Here is a 17,754-nt window from a genome sequence, read left to right on the forward strand (position 1 = left end):
AACGCGCCCGCACACAAGCTGTGCGGGCGCGATCGCCGCTGGGTGTCCCGCACCGCTCCCGGCACATTAACCCCCGCAGTGCTGCGATTGAAGTCGATCGCAGCATTGCGGTGGCAAGGGGAGGTGATCGCGATGCTCACCTCTCCTGCCGGCGTCCAACACTGTCTGCCGCAGCTTCCCGGATGTTGCCATGACGACCTGATGTCGTCATGACAACATCCGGGTCACCAGACAGCAGTAAGATACTTTGGTCATGCGCAGTGCATGACCAAAGTATCTTCTGCATCGGCAGCGCTGACCGCCTGCATAGCACAGGGATGTGCTCCATCCCTATGCTATACAGGCGATCAGAATAAAAAAAGTGAAAGTCCCATAGTGGGACAAAGAATAAAAGAAAAAAAAGTGTTAAAGAATGAAAAAAAACAATTGTAAAAATATTAAAAAAATAATAATCCACCAAAAATAAAAATTTAATGTACCCATCAATAAATATTATTACGAAAAAAAAAAAAATAAATAAATAAAAGTACACATATTTAGTATCGCCGCGTCCGGAACAACCTGACCTATAAAACTGTCCCACTAGTTAGTGAACACGGTAAAAAAAAAAAAAAAAAAAAAAAAAAAAAATTCTTTATCATCATTCCGCCAAAAAAAAATGGAATAATACACGATCAAAAAAACGAATATAAATAAAAATGGTACCGCTGAAAACGTCATTTTGTCCCGCAAAAAAACAAGCCGCCATACAACTACGTCAGCCAAAAAATAAAAAAGTTATAACTCTCAGAATAAAGCGATGCAAAAAATTATTTAAAATTTTTTCTGTAAAATAGCTTTTATTGTGTAAATGCGCCAAAAGATAGAAAAACTATATAAATGTGGTACCGCTGTAAGCGTACTGACATGAAGAATAAAGCTGCCTTATCAATTTTACCACACGCGGAACAGAATAAAACAAAAAAAAAACAAACAAAAAAAACAATTCCTGAATTGTTGGTTTTTGTTTATTCTGCCTCCCAAAGATCGGAATAGAAAGTGATCAAAAAATGTCACGTGCCTGAAAATGGCTCCAATAAAAACGTCAACTCATCCCGCAAAAAACAAGCCGTCACATGACTGTCAGCCAAAATATGGAAAAATTATAGCTCTCAAAATATGGCGATTCAAAAATTAAATGCGTCTTTTAGTATGTGACAGCTGTCAATCATAAAAACCCAATATGAATCTGGTATCGCTGTAATCGCACCGACCCGAAGAATACAGTCGTCTAATCACTTATACCGCATGAGGAACAGCGTAAAAAATAAACTTTAAGGTTAGGGTTGGGGTTAGGTTTGGGGCTAGCGTTAGGGTTGGGATTTTTTTCAAAAGTAAAAAAAAAAAAAAGATGACGATATGGCGACTAGTGTTGAGCGCAAGTGCTCGCTACTTGAGTTTGCATCGGGTGCTCGGGTATGCTCTGAGTATCGCGGGTGCTCAAGTGACATGCTCGAGTCTCCGCCCCATATGCTTCGCGGCCAAAAAAACCTCACGGGGATTGCCTGCCATGCATGAGCGATCCCCGCATGTTTTTTTTTTGGATGTCTAATAACCGTGAAACATGCGGGCGGGGACTCAAGCATGTCACTCAAGCACGCGCGATACATGGTGCATACCTGAGTACCCGATGCAAACTCAAGTAGCGAGCACTTGAGCTCAACACTAGTCGTCATATCATCATCTTTTTTTTTTTTACTTTTGAAAAAAATTCCAACCCTAACCCTAGCCCAACTCTAGCCCTACCCCTTGCATACCTCTGGGTTCAAAATGTTCACTATACCCCTTGATAAAATCCTTGAGGGGTGTAGTTTCCAAAATGGGGTCATTTGTGGGGGGTTTCCACTATTTTGGCACATCAGTGGCTCTCCAAACGCGACATGGCATCCGCTCTCGATTCCAGCCAATTTTCCGTTCAAAAAGTTACACAGTGCTCCTTCCCTTCTGAACTCTGCCATGCACCCAAACACTGTATTTTCCTCACATATGGAGTATTGGCATGCTCAGGAGAAATTGCACAAAAGTTTTTGGGGTCCATTTTCTCCTCTTACCCTTGTGAAAATAAACAAAAATTGGGGCTAAAACATCATTTTTGTGGAAAAAGTTAGATTTTTTTTTTTTCACGGCTCCTTGTTATAAACTTCTGTAAAGTACTTGGGGGTTCAGGGTGCTCACCACACATCTAGATAAGTTCCCTGAGGGTTCTAGTTTTCAAAATGGTGTCACTTGTGGGGGGTTTCCACTGTTTAGGCACATCAGGGGCTCTCCAAACGCAACATGGCGTCTGCTAATTATTCAAGCAAATTTTGCATTCAAAAAGTCAAATGGCGCTCCTTCCCTTCCGAACCCTGCCTTGCGCCCAAACAGTGTTTTTTTTCCCACATATGGGGTATCTGCGTGCTCAGGGGAAATTGCACAACAAATTTTGGGGTTCATTTTTTCCTGTTACCCCTGCGAAAATAAAAAAAATTGGGTCTAAAGTAACAATTTTGTGAAAAAAGTTAAATGTTCATTTTTTTCTTTCACATTCCAAAAATTCCTGTGAAGCACCTGAAGGGTTAATAAAGTTCTTGAATGTGGTTTTGAGCACCTTGAGGGGTGCAGTTTTTAGAATGGTGTCACTTTTGGGTATTTTCTGTCATAAAGACCTCTCAAAGTGACTTCAAATGTGATGTGGTCCCTAAAAAAATGGTTTTGTAAATTTTGTTGGAAAAGTGAGAAATCGCTGGTCAACTTTTAACTCTTATATCTCCCTAATAAAAAAAAATGTTGGTTCCAAAATTGTGCTGATGTAAAGTAGACATGTGGGAAATGTTATTTATTAACTATTTTGTGTGACATATCTCTCTGATTTAAGGGCATAAAAATTCAAATTTTGAAAATTGCAAAATTTTCAACATTTTCGCCAAATTTCAGTTTTTTTCCACAAATAAACGCAAGTGATATCGAAGAAATTTTACCACAATCATGAAATACAATATGTCACGAAAAAACAGTCTCAGAATCAGGCGGATTCATTGCAGCGTTCCAGAGTAAGTAATAACCTCATAAAGTGACAGTGGTCAGAATTGTAAAAATTGGCCTGGTCATTAACGTGCAAACCATCTTGGGGGGTAAAGGGGTTAAAGTAATGCTTTGACTGCTGTTTCTCTTTACTTAGTTGAGTGGGTTTTTATATATATTTTGGCTTAGAATAGTTATGCAATAGGGCTCAGAACTGTATGGACCTGTGTACCAACACTGCAAAACACACCTGATGGTCACAAATACTTTCTTAAGGCTGGTGATTCCACAAATTAACTCTTGATGAAGCATACCTGTGCATTGGAAGCCATTCCAGTTAATTACCGGATAAAGCTGTTTGAGAGAATGCCATGGGGGTGTATACCTATCATCAGAATAAGAGGGGGGTACTCTGAGGAATTTAAGGTGTAACACATATTCTGGTTTGCTTCTTTACTCCTTGTTTCTGTATGTGTCCCTTTGTGGTTTTGCTGCCTTCAGTCTGAATCTACAATGTGAACATTACCATAAGAATAAGGAAAACAACTGTATGATTTTGTGTATCCAAACGTTTAACCTGTACAGTATATGTGTGTATACATATATACTTGCTACTATTTCTGTACAATGCCCATGTGTCTTCGGCTGCCATTTCTACCTTTGCTGAATGTAATATGCTGTACCTTTGCTGTATTGCCACCAATCATTTTCAGTAATGTTCCATTAATTGGACTGACCCAAAACAGAAACTGTCAGAAATCATTGACCTAACTTTACTTATTGTTTGATACCAATATCTATCCTCATTCCTGTTTTTTTATTAGGAAAACTAACACAAATTGTGTTTGGGCATTGGGATGTTGTTACCTGTCTGGCAAGATCGGAGTCTTACATCGGTGGCGATTGCTACATCGTGTCAGGCTCACGTGATGCAACACTGCTTCTCTGGTACTGGAGCGGGAGACACCATATTATAGGAGACAATCCAAATAATAGTAAGTGCTCAAGTACCGGGATGTTCAATGTATTCATTGCTTTCTATTCTTTTATATGGAGGGTCAGATAGGAAGAACTGCAATACTGGCCAATTACATAATATAAGAAATCACAGTTTTTCCATTTTCCTGTCCCCAGTGTGGTAGGATACCAATTTATGGATGTTTTTGGATATGACCAAACAGTCATACATTGGGTGTAAATTTTTATTTATGGTCAGTTTAAATGATATGAGCGCTATCTCAGGGGTTGTTGCATTATAAAATACCCCATTAGAAAATTCTATGAATAGAGGGGAGATCCATGTTAAGGGCTTTAATCTAGTATCTAAAATAGAGAGCTCTTTTTATCACTTTGGAGGACTCAGTGTAATTCCTAACTTCTCCTGTGGGGGAGCTACAGGGAATTTGAATACTGCAGAGATTATACCTGATTGTCGCAGGTCCCATGGAAGGACGTTCTGTGACAAGCCTATTGTTGGGGGATCTTTCTCACAGGAAAATGATTTTCCAAAATGGACTTCCCCTTTAAAATAGCAGACAAGCCACTGAACTCTAGTATCAGTCTTTAATAGTCGGTCATATATGAAAGTCCACGTAGCCTGAACCTCATCTTTATTAACCAGCATTTCTTCAAGCAAATTAGGGCTTGTTAGATGAAAATAAAGGAAAGCAGGTTTCACAATGTAGGTTAAATCCAATTAGTTAACATCATTAGGATGAGTATGAGAAGCTGCTGCTGATCTGCTCGGCAAAGGATTGGGTTTCAGTCCTGTCATCCAGAGGTGCATAGAGGAGACGCAATGTAGACGATGGAGGCATGAAAAGCTGTTAGGTTATTATAATTAACTAGGCTAGGTGCTTGACTTGTGATGTTTTTCCAGGTTTTTCTTTTTCGTTTCATGACATCTAAGACAACTAATTATCTGTTTTAGCTCGTGTGCATCCAATTAGCAAGTGACAGGTGTTTTAAGTATGTTGTATGTTCATAACATCCTCACCGCGGATCGCTTAAAATGCACATATAAATGGGGGAGCATAAATCATTGTTCTTGAGTGATTCTTTAAAATAGAAATCAGCATAACAATGTATATAGGAATGCCAGTCGGAGATTTACGTCTAATATTTTATTGATAAAGCAAGGCCATCATATGTTTTATACCTCATGTGGACTGCTTGTCCTCCACACAGGAGAGGTATCCAGTAACGGGGTTGTATTAGTCACTGCTGCAATCCTTTTCTCCCAACATGGGAGAAGTATTGGTTTTCTTTAAAGGGAACTTTTCAGGAGGATTTCATCCCCCAAACTATTTATATGCATCTGTAGCTCTTACAAAGACAAGTTCAGCCATATCGGTCATCGAAAAACTGGAGCAAGTTCAGAGAAGAGCAACCAGAATGGTGACCGGTCTGCAAACTATGTCCTACAAGGGAAGAAGACTGAGAGGAGACTTAATAGCTGTCTACAAATATCTGAAGGGCGGTCACAGTGTAGAGGGATCATCCCTATTCTCATTTGCACATGGAAACACGAGAAGCAATGGAATGAAACTGAAAGGGAGAAAATACAGATTAGATATTAGAAAACACTTCTTGACAGTGAGGGTGATCAATGAGTGGATCAGGCTGCCACGAGAGGTGGTGAGTTCTCCTTCAATGGAAGTCTTCAGAGACTGGACAGACATCTGTCTGAGATGATTTAGTGACTTCTTCATTGAGCAGGGGGTTGGACACGATGACCCTGGAGGTCCCTTCCAACTCTAACATTCTAGGATTCTCTTGCTAGCTAGTCCATTACACTGTTACAGAAAAATCAGTATTTCAATAGATATGCAAATAAGGCTAAAGTGATTTTGGCACTTCCCAAACTCCCCCCAGCTCTATTCTCCACCCCGCACTGACTACTCCGGATTGACTGACAACTCTTTTGCTGTGTGACTTCAAGCATAAGAGCTGTTCGTTAAGCAGGAGAAGATGGCGCTGGGCGAGGAATGGAGCCAAAGTGATAAAGGCTTGGGAAGTTCTTTTAAATGGAGCCATGGCCATTGCACTGATTTCTATTGGCCACGTGTGACAAGATTGTGGGTTCCCGATGGGTTACCATGGCAGCCAGGGGTCTGCTGAAGGGTCCCGCCGTTTCAATCTTGAAATCTGCAGACTGAGCTTCATAGGTGACTGCAATTTTCATCATATACTGCAATACTGTGATCAGACGATTGCAGGTTCAAGTCCCCTGAGGAACTAAAGAATAAAGTAAAAAGTTAAAAGCAAAAAATGTAAAACATATATACAGTTTGAATGTCTCCCTCTCACCCCCCCATTAAAATAAAGAATTAGAATTTGATATCACCACATCCGTAAAAGTCTGGTGTATCAAAATGTAAAATTAACCCGTACGGTAAAGAGAGAAAAAAAATGAAACACCATAATTATGTTAATTGCAATCCAAAGTGATCAAAATGTCGTAAGTACCACAAATTGGTATCCATAAAACCTTCTGCTCGCCATACAAAAAACAAGCCCTCTGACAGCTCCATCAACAGAAAAATAAAAACATTACAGGTCTTGGAAAATGGCGTAACAAACTAAATTTTTTTAATTTTTTTTTACAAACTTCAGAATTTTTTTTACCACCTAATTAAAATACTAAATCTTTGGTAGTCTGGCATCGCCATAGTCATACTGACCTGGAGAATCATGTTTCCAGCTCATTTTTACCATACAATGAATACCGTAAAAAACAATGGCGGAATTGCAATTCAACAAAAAAATAAAAAAGTTATAACTTTTGGAAAGTGGGGAAGAAAATGGAAACTGGGGTTTAGTGGAACCATTACTTCCTCCTACATTGCCTCAACGGCGTCATACTCAGCCAGCCAGACTCTGCTCTACACTAATGAGGAGCGAACACCCCGAAACAGCTGTCAGTCAATTAGTTTTTGGCTTGGCATTTATCCCTTGTCCCTTGCAAGGCCCGTAGAGGGGTTGGACATTGACTTGTAGGGCAACTACCTCTCCTTGGTGGTACTTGCAAGAGATCTTGTTTGTAAAGTTTCCTATAAAGCACCATTTAGGGTGCTTTCACATTGCGTATTGGCACCTGTGCAGTGGCCCCCCTCGCAAAACGGGATGCAGATGTATGCCCCGACGTGCTGTAGACTATAATGGTGCCGACAGAGCAAACGTACACTCTGCCTTGCATCGTTTTCGGGCGTATACACCTACTGGAGACAGACACCCAGACGCAGTCTACTGTGTCTGAATGTCCACCTGAAGTAGAACTAAAGGGTGATCGGACGACAGCCATTGAAGGTATATGGGCACCTTTAGTCATTTTTGCCCTATGCAAGGGTACAAGTATTTACAATTTTCTGCAATTTTAAAAGAAAAAACCCATTGTAATAGTACTTCCTTTTTGTCATTTAGTAAACTCTTGTAGCTTCTCTGAACAGGATTCATCCTTATCAACCAGAGCTGAGCTGCCACAGATTGCAGTACTCGCTGTGTTAGATTCAGTGTTCTCCTGGATGACACTGTTGCCATTCATTTTCCGGGGTATTGATTAGGTAGTGGCAGCTTCCCGTCTGCTTTAGATGGCATCTTCTGATTTTAACAATGTCATTGTGGTTTGGAATTACTGTATGATCACTTTAATAGATCCAGCATTTCTGCTCATTTCTGTCCATTTTTATCTTAAAAAATCCGCACCGTACCTATAGTAGTTTAATGTAGCACAGAACTGAGGCAACCTGCAAAAGAACTTGGCACTCGGATGGGAGTTTTACCATTATTATATGTGATTCATCATAGTAGATTTATTAGTCTGTATTTAAAGAGGACATTTCACCAAATTTTTCACGTTGAACTGAACACTCAATGTATTTGCGGCTGCAGAGCGGAATAAAAAGTCTTTTGCTATTTTTTTTTTCGTTTTGTTTCTCCGTTGTGGCGATATTAGCAATCAAAGTATTTGGTTTGGCTCCTAATGAGTTATATTTTGATAAGCCAAGTGGGTGTTCTAAGATACTTTTCAATGTAGCATGTAGGCAACGAAAAAAGAATATGTTTCTCAGTGTATGAGATGTAATTATAGAGCTCTGGCCTCCTGGTCTCACCTCCTGCATGATTAGATGCTGAAAGATTAGAGCACAGATGACTCACACCTTTCAGATAAGGTCCCCATGGGGGGGTGGAGGTGCAGCACAGCTGAGTTTAGCTGTGTCACATTACAAACCCTGCTATCAGCTCTCCTCCTCTCATAGCACTGTCACCTCTGCTGTACTGCCCCTTTCCCCACACTGTAAGGAGAAAGGATTACCAGCTTCATGAATAGTTCAAAAATTAGGTTTCTTTATTGTGAAAAAAACTCTTTAAAACAGATTCCATAGTCACATAATATAGCCAGGGCAACGTGTTTCGACCGCTAAAGATGCGTTCTTTGTCAAGACTGGCTTGCAAATGGCATACCCATGGTATATAAACCATTGTTAACCAATCGCATACAAGATGGAAGTCACATGATACATAGATTTACATACAAAAATATAAAACCAATTTGCAGAGTATATGCATAGTAAAAACAATCATATGCCAAAGAAGAAATCACATATGCATAGAAAAGTTACTTTTATATGGTCTACCCAAGACACACAAGGGCATCAATTCCCCCCCCCCCCCCCCCCCCCAATGAGGCCAATCATCTCTAATATTAATTCTGTTCCAGAGCATCTTGGTAATTGGATGGATACATTATTTCAACCGTTAGTGCAGAGATCTGCAGGTTTTCTTAAAGATTCAAGAGACGTTCTGGACCAATTAACAAATATCACATGGCAGGAGGGATATACATGGTTGGGGTGTGATGTAGTGTCTTTGTACACAAGTATACCATATGATGTCGCTCTGCAAGCATTGGATTTCCATCTTAATAAGTATAGTAATTATACCTTGAATTTAATTAATTATCTTTTGTCTTGTACACAATATCTTATGACTAATAATTTTTTTATGTACAATCAGGAATTTTATCTCCAATGTAGAGGAGTATCCATGGGTTCTAGCTATTCCCCATCGTTGGCAAATATGGTAATGTCCCATTGGGAATATGTTGCATTGTACACCTTCGCCAATCCATGGGATCGTGATGTTTTCTGGTATGGCAGATACATCGATGATTTGATCTTTATTTGGAGTGGGGATGTGTCTGCCATACCGGAATTCATCAAGTATTTAAATAACAATGAATTCAATCTTTCTTTCACTTACACCTTTGATTCTAGGTGTATATCATTTATTGATCTAAAATTGGAGATTCTTGACGGTTCCATCACTACTTCCACATTTTCCAAACCCATATCTGGGAAAACCATTCTACATGCCAAAAGCGGACATCCGCGCCACACTATAAAAGCTATACCTGTGGAGGAACTGACAAGAATCAAATGTAACAATGTAAATAAATTGGATCAAGAATTCATTAGGTGTAAAAATAAATTGAAATCTAGGGGTTATCCGGATTGGTCTTTAAAGAGAGCAGAAAAAATTGTGGACAGTAAAAATAGACTGGATCTAATTGATCTGTCTAGGGCAAGGATTAATCGCAATGATATTACAGCACATAAAAATCGAAATGTTATTTCCTTTAGATATAGTTCACAATTTCAACTGATTAAAAATATAATACTGAAACATCTTCCTATTTTATATAAGGATACCGTATTATCTAAAATTCATGATTCTGGAGTTTTGGTGGTGGCAAAAAAAGCGCAAACAATAGGGGGGCTATTGGCATCTAGTCGCCCAAATAATCAATAAAAACGGCATACCTGGCTTAATTGTAAAGGGTTTTACAAGTGTGGCTACACCAGATGCGGCATTTGTCGCTATGTAAAAATCACTAAAAACTTCACTAATGCTGATTCTAGTGAAACACACAATATAAAAAGCTATCTGAATTGCAACAGTAATTATGTGGTTTACATCATAAGATGTGCCAGCTGCGATCTGTTATATGTGGGATGCACTATAAGAAAATTAAAACAGCGAGTGGCAGAACATCTTTCTGATATTTTTAATGTCACTAATCATAACATTTCTTGTGCCTCCAGACATTTTATTGAGCAGCATAATAGAGAGACATCCTCATTTCAGGTCTTTGGCATTGAAAAACTTACCTTTGATCCTCGGGGCGGGGATAATAGGAGACGCCTACTTGATCAGGAAGCATTTTGGATGTATCATCTGAACACTTGCCAACCGAATGGACTAAATTTACGGAGGGAACTACTGTTCCATTATAGCGAGTAACTTTTCTATGCATATGTGATTTCTTCTTTGGCATATGATTGTTTTTACTATGCATATACTCTGCAAATTGGTTTTATATTTTTTTATGTAAATCTATGTATCATGTGACTTCCATCTTGTATGCGATTGGTTAACAATGGTTTATATACCATGGGTATGTCATTTGTAAGCCAGTCTTGACAAAGAACGCATCTTTAGCGTTCGAAACGCGTTGCCCTTGCTATATTATGTGACTATGGAATCTGTTTTTAACCACTTCGCACCAGAGCCTGTTTTTGCCTTCGTGACCGGGCCAATTTTTTCAATTCTGACCACTGTCACTTTATGAGGTAATTACTCTGGAACGCTTCAACGGATCCCGCTGATTCTGAGCCTGTTTTTTCGTGACATATTGTACTTCATGATAGTGGTAAAATTTCTTCGATATCACTTGCGTTTATTTGTGAAAAAATCTGAAATTTGGCAAAAATTTTGAAAATTTTGCAATTTTCAAACTTTGAATTTTCATGCCCTTAAATCAGAGAGATATGTCACACAAAATAGTTAATAAATAACATTTCCCACATGTCTACTTTACATCAGCACAATTTTGGAACCAACATTTTTTTTTGTTAGGGAGCTATAAGGGTTAAAAGTTGACCAGCAATTTCTCATTTTTCCAACAAAATTTACAAAAACATTTTTTTAGGGACCACATCACATTTGAAGTCACTTTGAGGGGTCTTTATGACAGAAAATACCCAAAAGTGACACCATTCTAAAAACTGCACCCCTCAAGGTGCTCAAAACCACATTCAAGAACTTTATTAACCCTTCAGGTGCTTCACAGGAATTTTTAGAATGTGGAAGAAAAAAATTAACATTTAACTTTTTTCACAAAAATGTTACTTTAGACCCAATTTTTTTTTTTATTTTCACAGGGGTAACAGGAAAAAATGGACCCCAAATTTTTTTGTGCAATTTCTCTCGAGCGTGCTGATACCCCATATGTGAGGGAAAACCACTGTTTGGGCGCACTGCAGGGTTCGGAAGGGAAGGAGCGCCATTAGACTTTTTGAATGTAAAATTTGTCTGAATAATTAGCAGACGCCATGTTGCGTTTGGAGAGCTCCTCATGTGCCTAAACAGTGGAAATCCCCCACAAGTGACACCATTTTGGAAACTAGACCCCTTAGGGAACTTATCTAGATGTGTGGTGAGCACATTGAACCCCAAGGTGCTTCACAGAAGTTTATAATATTGAGCTGTAAAAATAAAATTTTCACATTTTTCCCACAAAAACGTTTTTCATCCCTTAATTTTGTATTATCATAAGGGTAATAGGAAAAATTGCACCATGAAATTTGTTGTGCAATTTCTCCTGAACACGCCGATACCCCATATGTGAGGGAAAACCACTGTTTGGGCGCACTGCAGGGTTCGGAAGGGAAGGAGCGCCATTTGACTTTTTGAATGTAAAATTTGTTTGAATAATTAGCGGACGCCATGTTGCATTTGGGGAGCCCCTGATGTGCCTAAACAGTGGAAACCCCCCACAAGTGACACCATTTTGGAAACTAAACCCCTTAGGGAACTTATCTAGATGTGTGGTGAGCACCTTGAACCCCAAGGTGCTTCACAGAAGATTATAATATTGAGCTGTAAAAATAAAATTTTCACATTTTTCCCACAAAAAATGTTTTTCATTCCCTAATTTTGCATTATCATAAGGGTAACAGGATAAATTGCACCATGAACTTTGTTGTGCAATTTCTCCTGAGTACGCCGATACCCCATATGTAGGGGAAAACCACTGCTTTGGTGTACGGCAGGGTTCGGAAGAGAAAGGAGCGCTATTGTTGGCTGGGATAGGTTGCAGACACCATGTCACATTTGAAGAGTCGCTGACATGCCGAAACAGCAGAAACCCCCACAAGTGACCCCATTTTGTAAACTACACCTCTCAAGGAATTCATCTAGGGAAGTAGTGAGTATTTTTTAATTTTTAAATTTATACCATTGGGCAGTGAAAAAAGCATAATTATATTTTTACCACAAAAAAATGTTTTACCCTCAGATTTTACATTTTCACACAGGGCAATGGGTAAAAATGGTGCCGAAATGTGTCACACAATTTCTTCTAAAAGTGGCAATGCCCCATATATGGCTGTATCGTACCACTCAGCCATACGGCGAGATCTGGGGGGGGGGAGCGCTATTTGACAATTGGAGAACAAATTATTGTAGAATAGGCATTTGGATTTGGGAGCACAAAATTTTCTGAATTTCTTTTGGGGGGCAAGGGCCATTTCGCTTTTCCAGAGCCTTTCTGCTACCAGTAACTTGGAAGTCCCTTATATTTTTAACAGATGACGGACCTGAGTGGGGACTAGCTTTTTTTGAGGACTGAGTTGAAGCTTTTATTGGGAACATTTTACGTAATATTTATCCGGCGCTCCAGGCTGAGCACTTACATCGGGTTTTCCATCTAAATTTCCAAGTGATATAATTCAGATGAAACCCCTGCGGGATCCATTCACTGTAATGAGGCAGCAGAGTTACTCTGGACTCCTTCTGGCCTCTGTTTAGCGGTGTCCTTTTTTTCAGAAATGCACAAAACTGTGGCCAACCGCACTTTTATGCACGCCTAAAACAAATGACACCGTGGGATCCCAGGCTAGACGGCATCCACAGTGGCCTATATCTGCCTCATTACAAGTAATCTTCCGTCATGGGTTCCGGCTGAATCACGTATTTCAGAGATTTACACGGAAACTCTGGTGTAAGCGCTCAGCGCAGAGCGCAGGATAAATGTGCGCCGAGCCTTACTGGGATCTTTGGGAGACATAATAAACAAATCAGTAGCAGGTGAAGAATTGGTTTTATTTATTTTTTACGCCGTTCCTCGTGCGGTATAAGTGATTCGATTACTTTATTCTTCGGGTCGGTGCGATTACAGAGATACCAGATTTATATGGGGTTTTTATGACTGACAGCTGTCACACACTAAAAGACGCTTTTTTTTTCAAAATCTAGTTTTTGCATCGCCATATTTTGAGAGCTATAATTTTTCCATATTTCGGCCGACAGTCATGTGAAGGCTTGTTTTTTGCGGGACGAGTTGACATTTTTATTGGTACCATTTTTGGGTACGTGACATTTTTTGATCGCTTTCTATTCCATTTTTTGGGAGGTAAAATTAACAAAAACCAACAATTCAGGAATTGTTTTTTGAGGTTTTTTTTTTATGCCGTTCTGCGTGTGGTAAAAGTGATCAGGCAGCGTTATTCTTCGGGTCAGTACGTTTACAGCGATACTACACTTACTGTATTTTTTTTTATGTTTTGGCGCTTTTACACAATAAAACAATTTTATAGAAAAAAATATTTTTTTGCATTGCTTTATTCTGAGCGCTATAACTTTTTTATTTTTCGGCTGATGGAGCTGTATGGCGGCTTTTTTTTTGCGGAACAAGATGACGTTTTCAGCGGTATCATTTTTATTTCTATTTTTCTTTTTGATCGCATTTTTTTTCCACTTTTTGTTTGGCGATATGATGAAAAAGCATATTTTTTTGCTCCGTTTTTTATTTATTTTTATTACGGTGTGTACAGAAGGAGTTAATTAGTGTGATAGTTTTATAGCTCGGGTTGTTTTGGATGCGGCGATACCAAATATGTGTACTTTTTTTGGTTTTGTAAAAATATACGGATTTATTGGTTTAATATTTTATTTATTTATTTTTATTTATTTTGTGATTTTTTTTTTTAACAGTTTGAAAACATTTTTTTTTACATTTTTACTTAGTCCCTGTATGGGACATTAATTTTTTATTTTTCTGATCACTGATCTCATGTAATGTAATAGACATGTATTACATTACATGAGATCTTCGCTGACTGTTTCACAGTCAGAGTCTCCTGCCAGGCTTCAGCTGCAGGCTGAGCCAGGCAGGACACCATATATGGCAGATCTGGAGGCGGTCATGTGACCTCCAGCTGCCATAGCAACCCCAGGACCTGGGGTTGCTATCAGGGGTCGTCGGAGAGGTAAGTAAGACGACCCCCTCTCCTCTGTCTATCTTCTATATGCCGCGATCACTATAGATCGCGGCATATAGAACATATCAAAGGGTTAACATCACTGGGACCTGATCCAATCAGGTCCCGATGATGTCCCCTGTCAGAGCTAACGCTCTGCACCGGAATCGCAGTGCTTGCAGGACCCTGGGGGTCCTGAGCGCTGCGAGACCACCCACCGTTTTTAAACGTCGGCGCTGCACAGAGCCCAGCAAGCGCCGACGTTTATCTACAGTGGGCGGTCGGGAACCGGTTAAAGAGCTTTTTTCACAATAAAGAAACCTAATTTTTGAACTATTCAGGGAGCTGGTAATCCTTTCTCCTTATGCTGTGGAACTACTGCGAATGGTTCATCGCACCTATGCTTCAGGACGTCATTGCTCAGGTGAGCTGGTGTTACCCTATTTCCCCACACTGCCTGTCTAGAGATGTCAGTGATCACACTTATACTGTATCTCTTGTGCTTAAAGGTTGCTTTGACATAAGTGCGACTCATCTCTGGACAAGCAGTGTTTGGGAAGGGGCAGTACAGAAGAGCATGTCTGTGATGGGAGTATCCCCTTCTAATGTTATATACATTTTGGTAATCTGCATTTCTATTGTTTGTGAAGCTCCTCTGGTTTATTGTATAAGGCTTATTGTGACCTACATTCATAACCCAATTATTTTTTCCATTTACCGTAATGATTCTGTAATTGTAATTGTCCTACAACAATTACTTTTTGTGGAGACTGACACATTGAGATTGTGGTAACAGTCTATGAAGATAAATTGTTTTGTAACAGAATATTGAACTTTAGCTTGTCTCTATAAGTAATGCTGCGATCAATACACATTGACATTTAAGTCAACGTAAGTCATCTTGTATGGATCTCCAGGGGAGAGGTCTCCAGCATTCAGCCAGTACATAGAATAACCATTCACCACTTGTAAATCCTGAGCTAATCTCTGTGCCGTGCGGACAACAATGGCCTCCCATTAGTGCAGTCACATGAATATGGCTATGTATACTCTGCACTGTGTGTCCAGAATGTAAAGTCTGCTATATGCTATAATCTCAAATTTATAGTGGTTTTCCAGTCTTCAAAAAAAAACATCCCCAACCACTTCTAAGGTGATAATTGTTAGATCGGACTGGATGCCACTCAACTGGAGGCTCGGGTCCCCCGCTCATCGCAATGAACCATGGCTATATTCTTCATGGTCGGCTTCACGACTACTATCGTTACAGTAAATCACGATGGTTGGACAACACTGTATAATATTAGATTTTAACGATTCATGAAGATGCAATGTCCTAAATTGATGTACAAGAAAAAGTGAGTGTATGATGTTCTTCTTCATAAAACTTCCCGGATTCAAAGTATGTTCTGCACGTGGACTATCGGGGGGGGCGGTTTCTACCTCCGTGCAGGAGCGCATTGATCTTGTGGACTAATTCACGTGGGCAGAAACAGCATTGGAACGTGAATACACTCACAAGGCTACAGAGATGGAAATCAGATCAGAAAGGAGGAAGCAGAGACGTATCCATGTTTGTATGGCAGTGGGTGAACGAAGGACTGCCGCCACAATATGGTTCTAACTTTCTATCTCCCATTGCAGTAAGAAAAGCAGCTCTGGAGCATAAACTGCTTTTATAATAAGTAATATTCTCTACACATACAGAAAGCTAGGAAGACTATTTCAATAGGACCCACCGACCATCTCATTTGTATATAGAGCTCCTGACGTGATCGGACACAGATCTTTGTGTTTCTGTCAGAAATATATGGCAATGACTTACTCCTGTCTCCCTATGAAAGGGATATTCCCATCTCCAAGATCCTATCCCAATATGCAGTAGGTGTAATAATAATATTTGCAAATACCTCCAATTAGAAATGTAGTATAGTTCTTCTGATTCAATATGTCTCTTACCCCATGTTAAGGGCATTGCAGTAGCTTAGTTATCCATGGTCCACGAACAGCTAACATACTGTCTTTATATGAGTGGTCATATCCAGGGATACCTAAGCTACTGCAATGCCCTGCAGATGGGGTAAGTGACATAGCGAATCAGAAGAACTATACTACATTTCTAATTGGAGGTATTTGCTAATAATAATATTACACATACCACATATTGGAATAGGATCTTGGATATGGGACTAGCCCTTTAAGGACACATGTACGTTCACCTGAGCTGAGCTTGTATGTATATGGGTGCGAGGGTAGGAAGAGATGGCTATTGGCCCAATGAGCATTCAGCCATCTATGGTGTGTGGGCACCTACTGATAGTCTGATTATAATATGAAAAATGGACATGGCACACACCAGATTATATGCAAGGTAAAAACCATTAATACTAGATCAGAATTCAGTGACCTTCTTCAGAGGGTTGACACGTAGAAAATATATATATGGTAGTGTAGAATGGGTGGATAATTTAATCCTCATACTGTTCCCATCACTGTCCCTGTTCGGGCGATGAGTTCACACACTTATCTCCTTGTTCCAACCCAGATTATTTGACTGGAATAACCCAGTTTTTTTTTTTTTAGATTAATATAATTTTGCATCCAATTTTCATGTGCACCAAGTTGCTTTTAGGTGGATTTGGACCCCCTACTACCTGCACCCGTTATCCATAAGTTCCAACATCCTTCCATTGTTCTAGACATTTTCTATGCATTTAATGTCCAATATAAAAGCAGAAAGAACCTTTAATCTGAAATTGTGAAAGAGCATGGCGATATTGCACAAAGCTAATAACTCAGCCGACACATCACCGGCAGATGATGCCATGACAGAGCAGAAGGGAGAGCGGGAACAAAAGCCTTCACTGAAAAACAAGCTTTCACAAATCCAGAAACTAATTTGAAAGTGATAAAAATTAATTTGCACAGTTTAATTGGAAGCGATCTCCGTCCTGAACGCCGGCAGAGGAGCTCAGGCAGCTCGTGCTACAGGCTGATTGAATTTTTTGTCAGGTAGGTATGTCGGACTCGCCTGCTTATCCTCTCGAGCCTTTCTGTGCAATATATTACGTTCAGCTTCTGACTGGTGTTCTTTAAAAGGATCAATGCTATTCATGTTACGTCCCCAGTGCCTGAAATTTCATTGATCTTGGGACTTCACCTGACATTTCTCATTACTTTGCTTCCAACAGGATACTCACCGAAGGTGTGGGCTCCGGCTCCTCCATGTGCGTTACAGCTATTTCTAAAGGGACATTTTCACCCCTGTTAGATGGGGATCCTGTATCTTCCAGCACACATGTTCAATATAAATCCTAAGCCGTTCAGTGAAATAGGATTATTGTCTGCTGTCTGCCATTTTGGATATGATGGTTTCAGATCAGAAGAGTCA

The 17,754-nt window shown here is 39.7% G+C and overlaps 1 protein-coding gene across 6 annotated transcripts in view; it reads left to right on the forward strand.

The window, feature by feature from the left end:
• The window catches only part of NBEA (neurobeachin), a 786,732-nt gene that overhangs the window by 748,683 nt on the left and 20,295 nt on the right, over nucleotides 1-17,754 (forward strand). For all 6 annotated transcript variants that reach the window (XM_073662535.1, XM_073662540.1, XM_073662538.1 and 3 more), the window contains one exon: nucleotides 3,867-4,037. In XM_073662535.1, the coding sequence (XP_073518636.1) occupies nucleotides 3,867-4,037 (171 nt within the window). The remainder of the gene's footprint in view (nucleotides 1-3,866; nucleotides 4,038-17,754) is intronic.

Source organism: Phyllobates terribilis, unplaced genomic scaffold (genome assembly GCF_046119375.1).
Source record: "Phyllobates terribilis strain yellow unplaced genomic scaffold, ASM4611937v1 Scaffold_2__4_contigs__length_985480577, whole genome shotgun sequence".
Taxonomy (NCBI): domain Eukaryota; kingdom Metazoa; phylum Chordata; class Amphibia; order Anura; family Dendrobatidae; genus Phyllobates; species Phyllobates terribilis.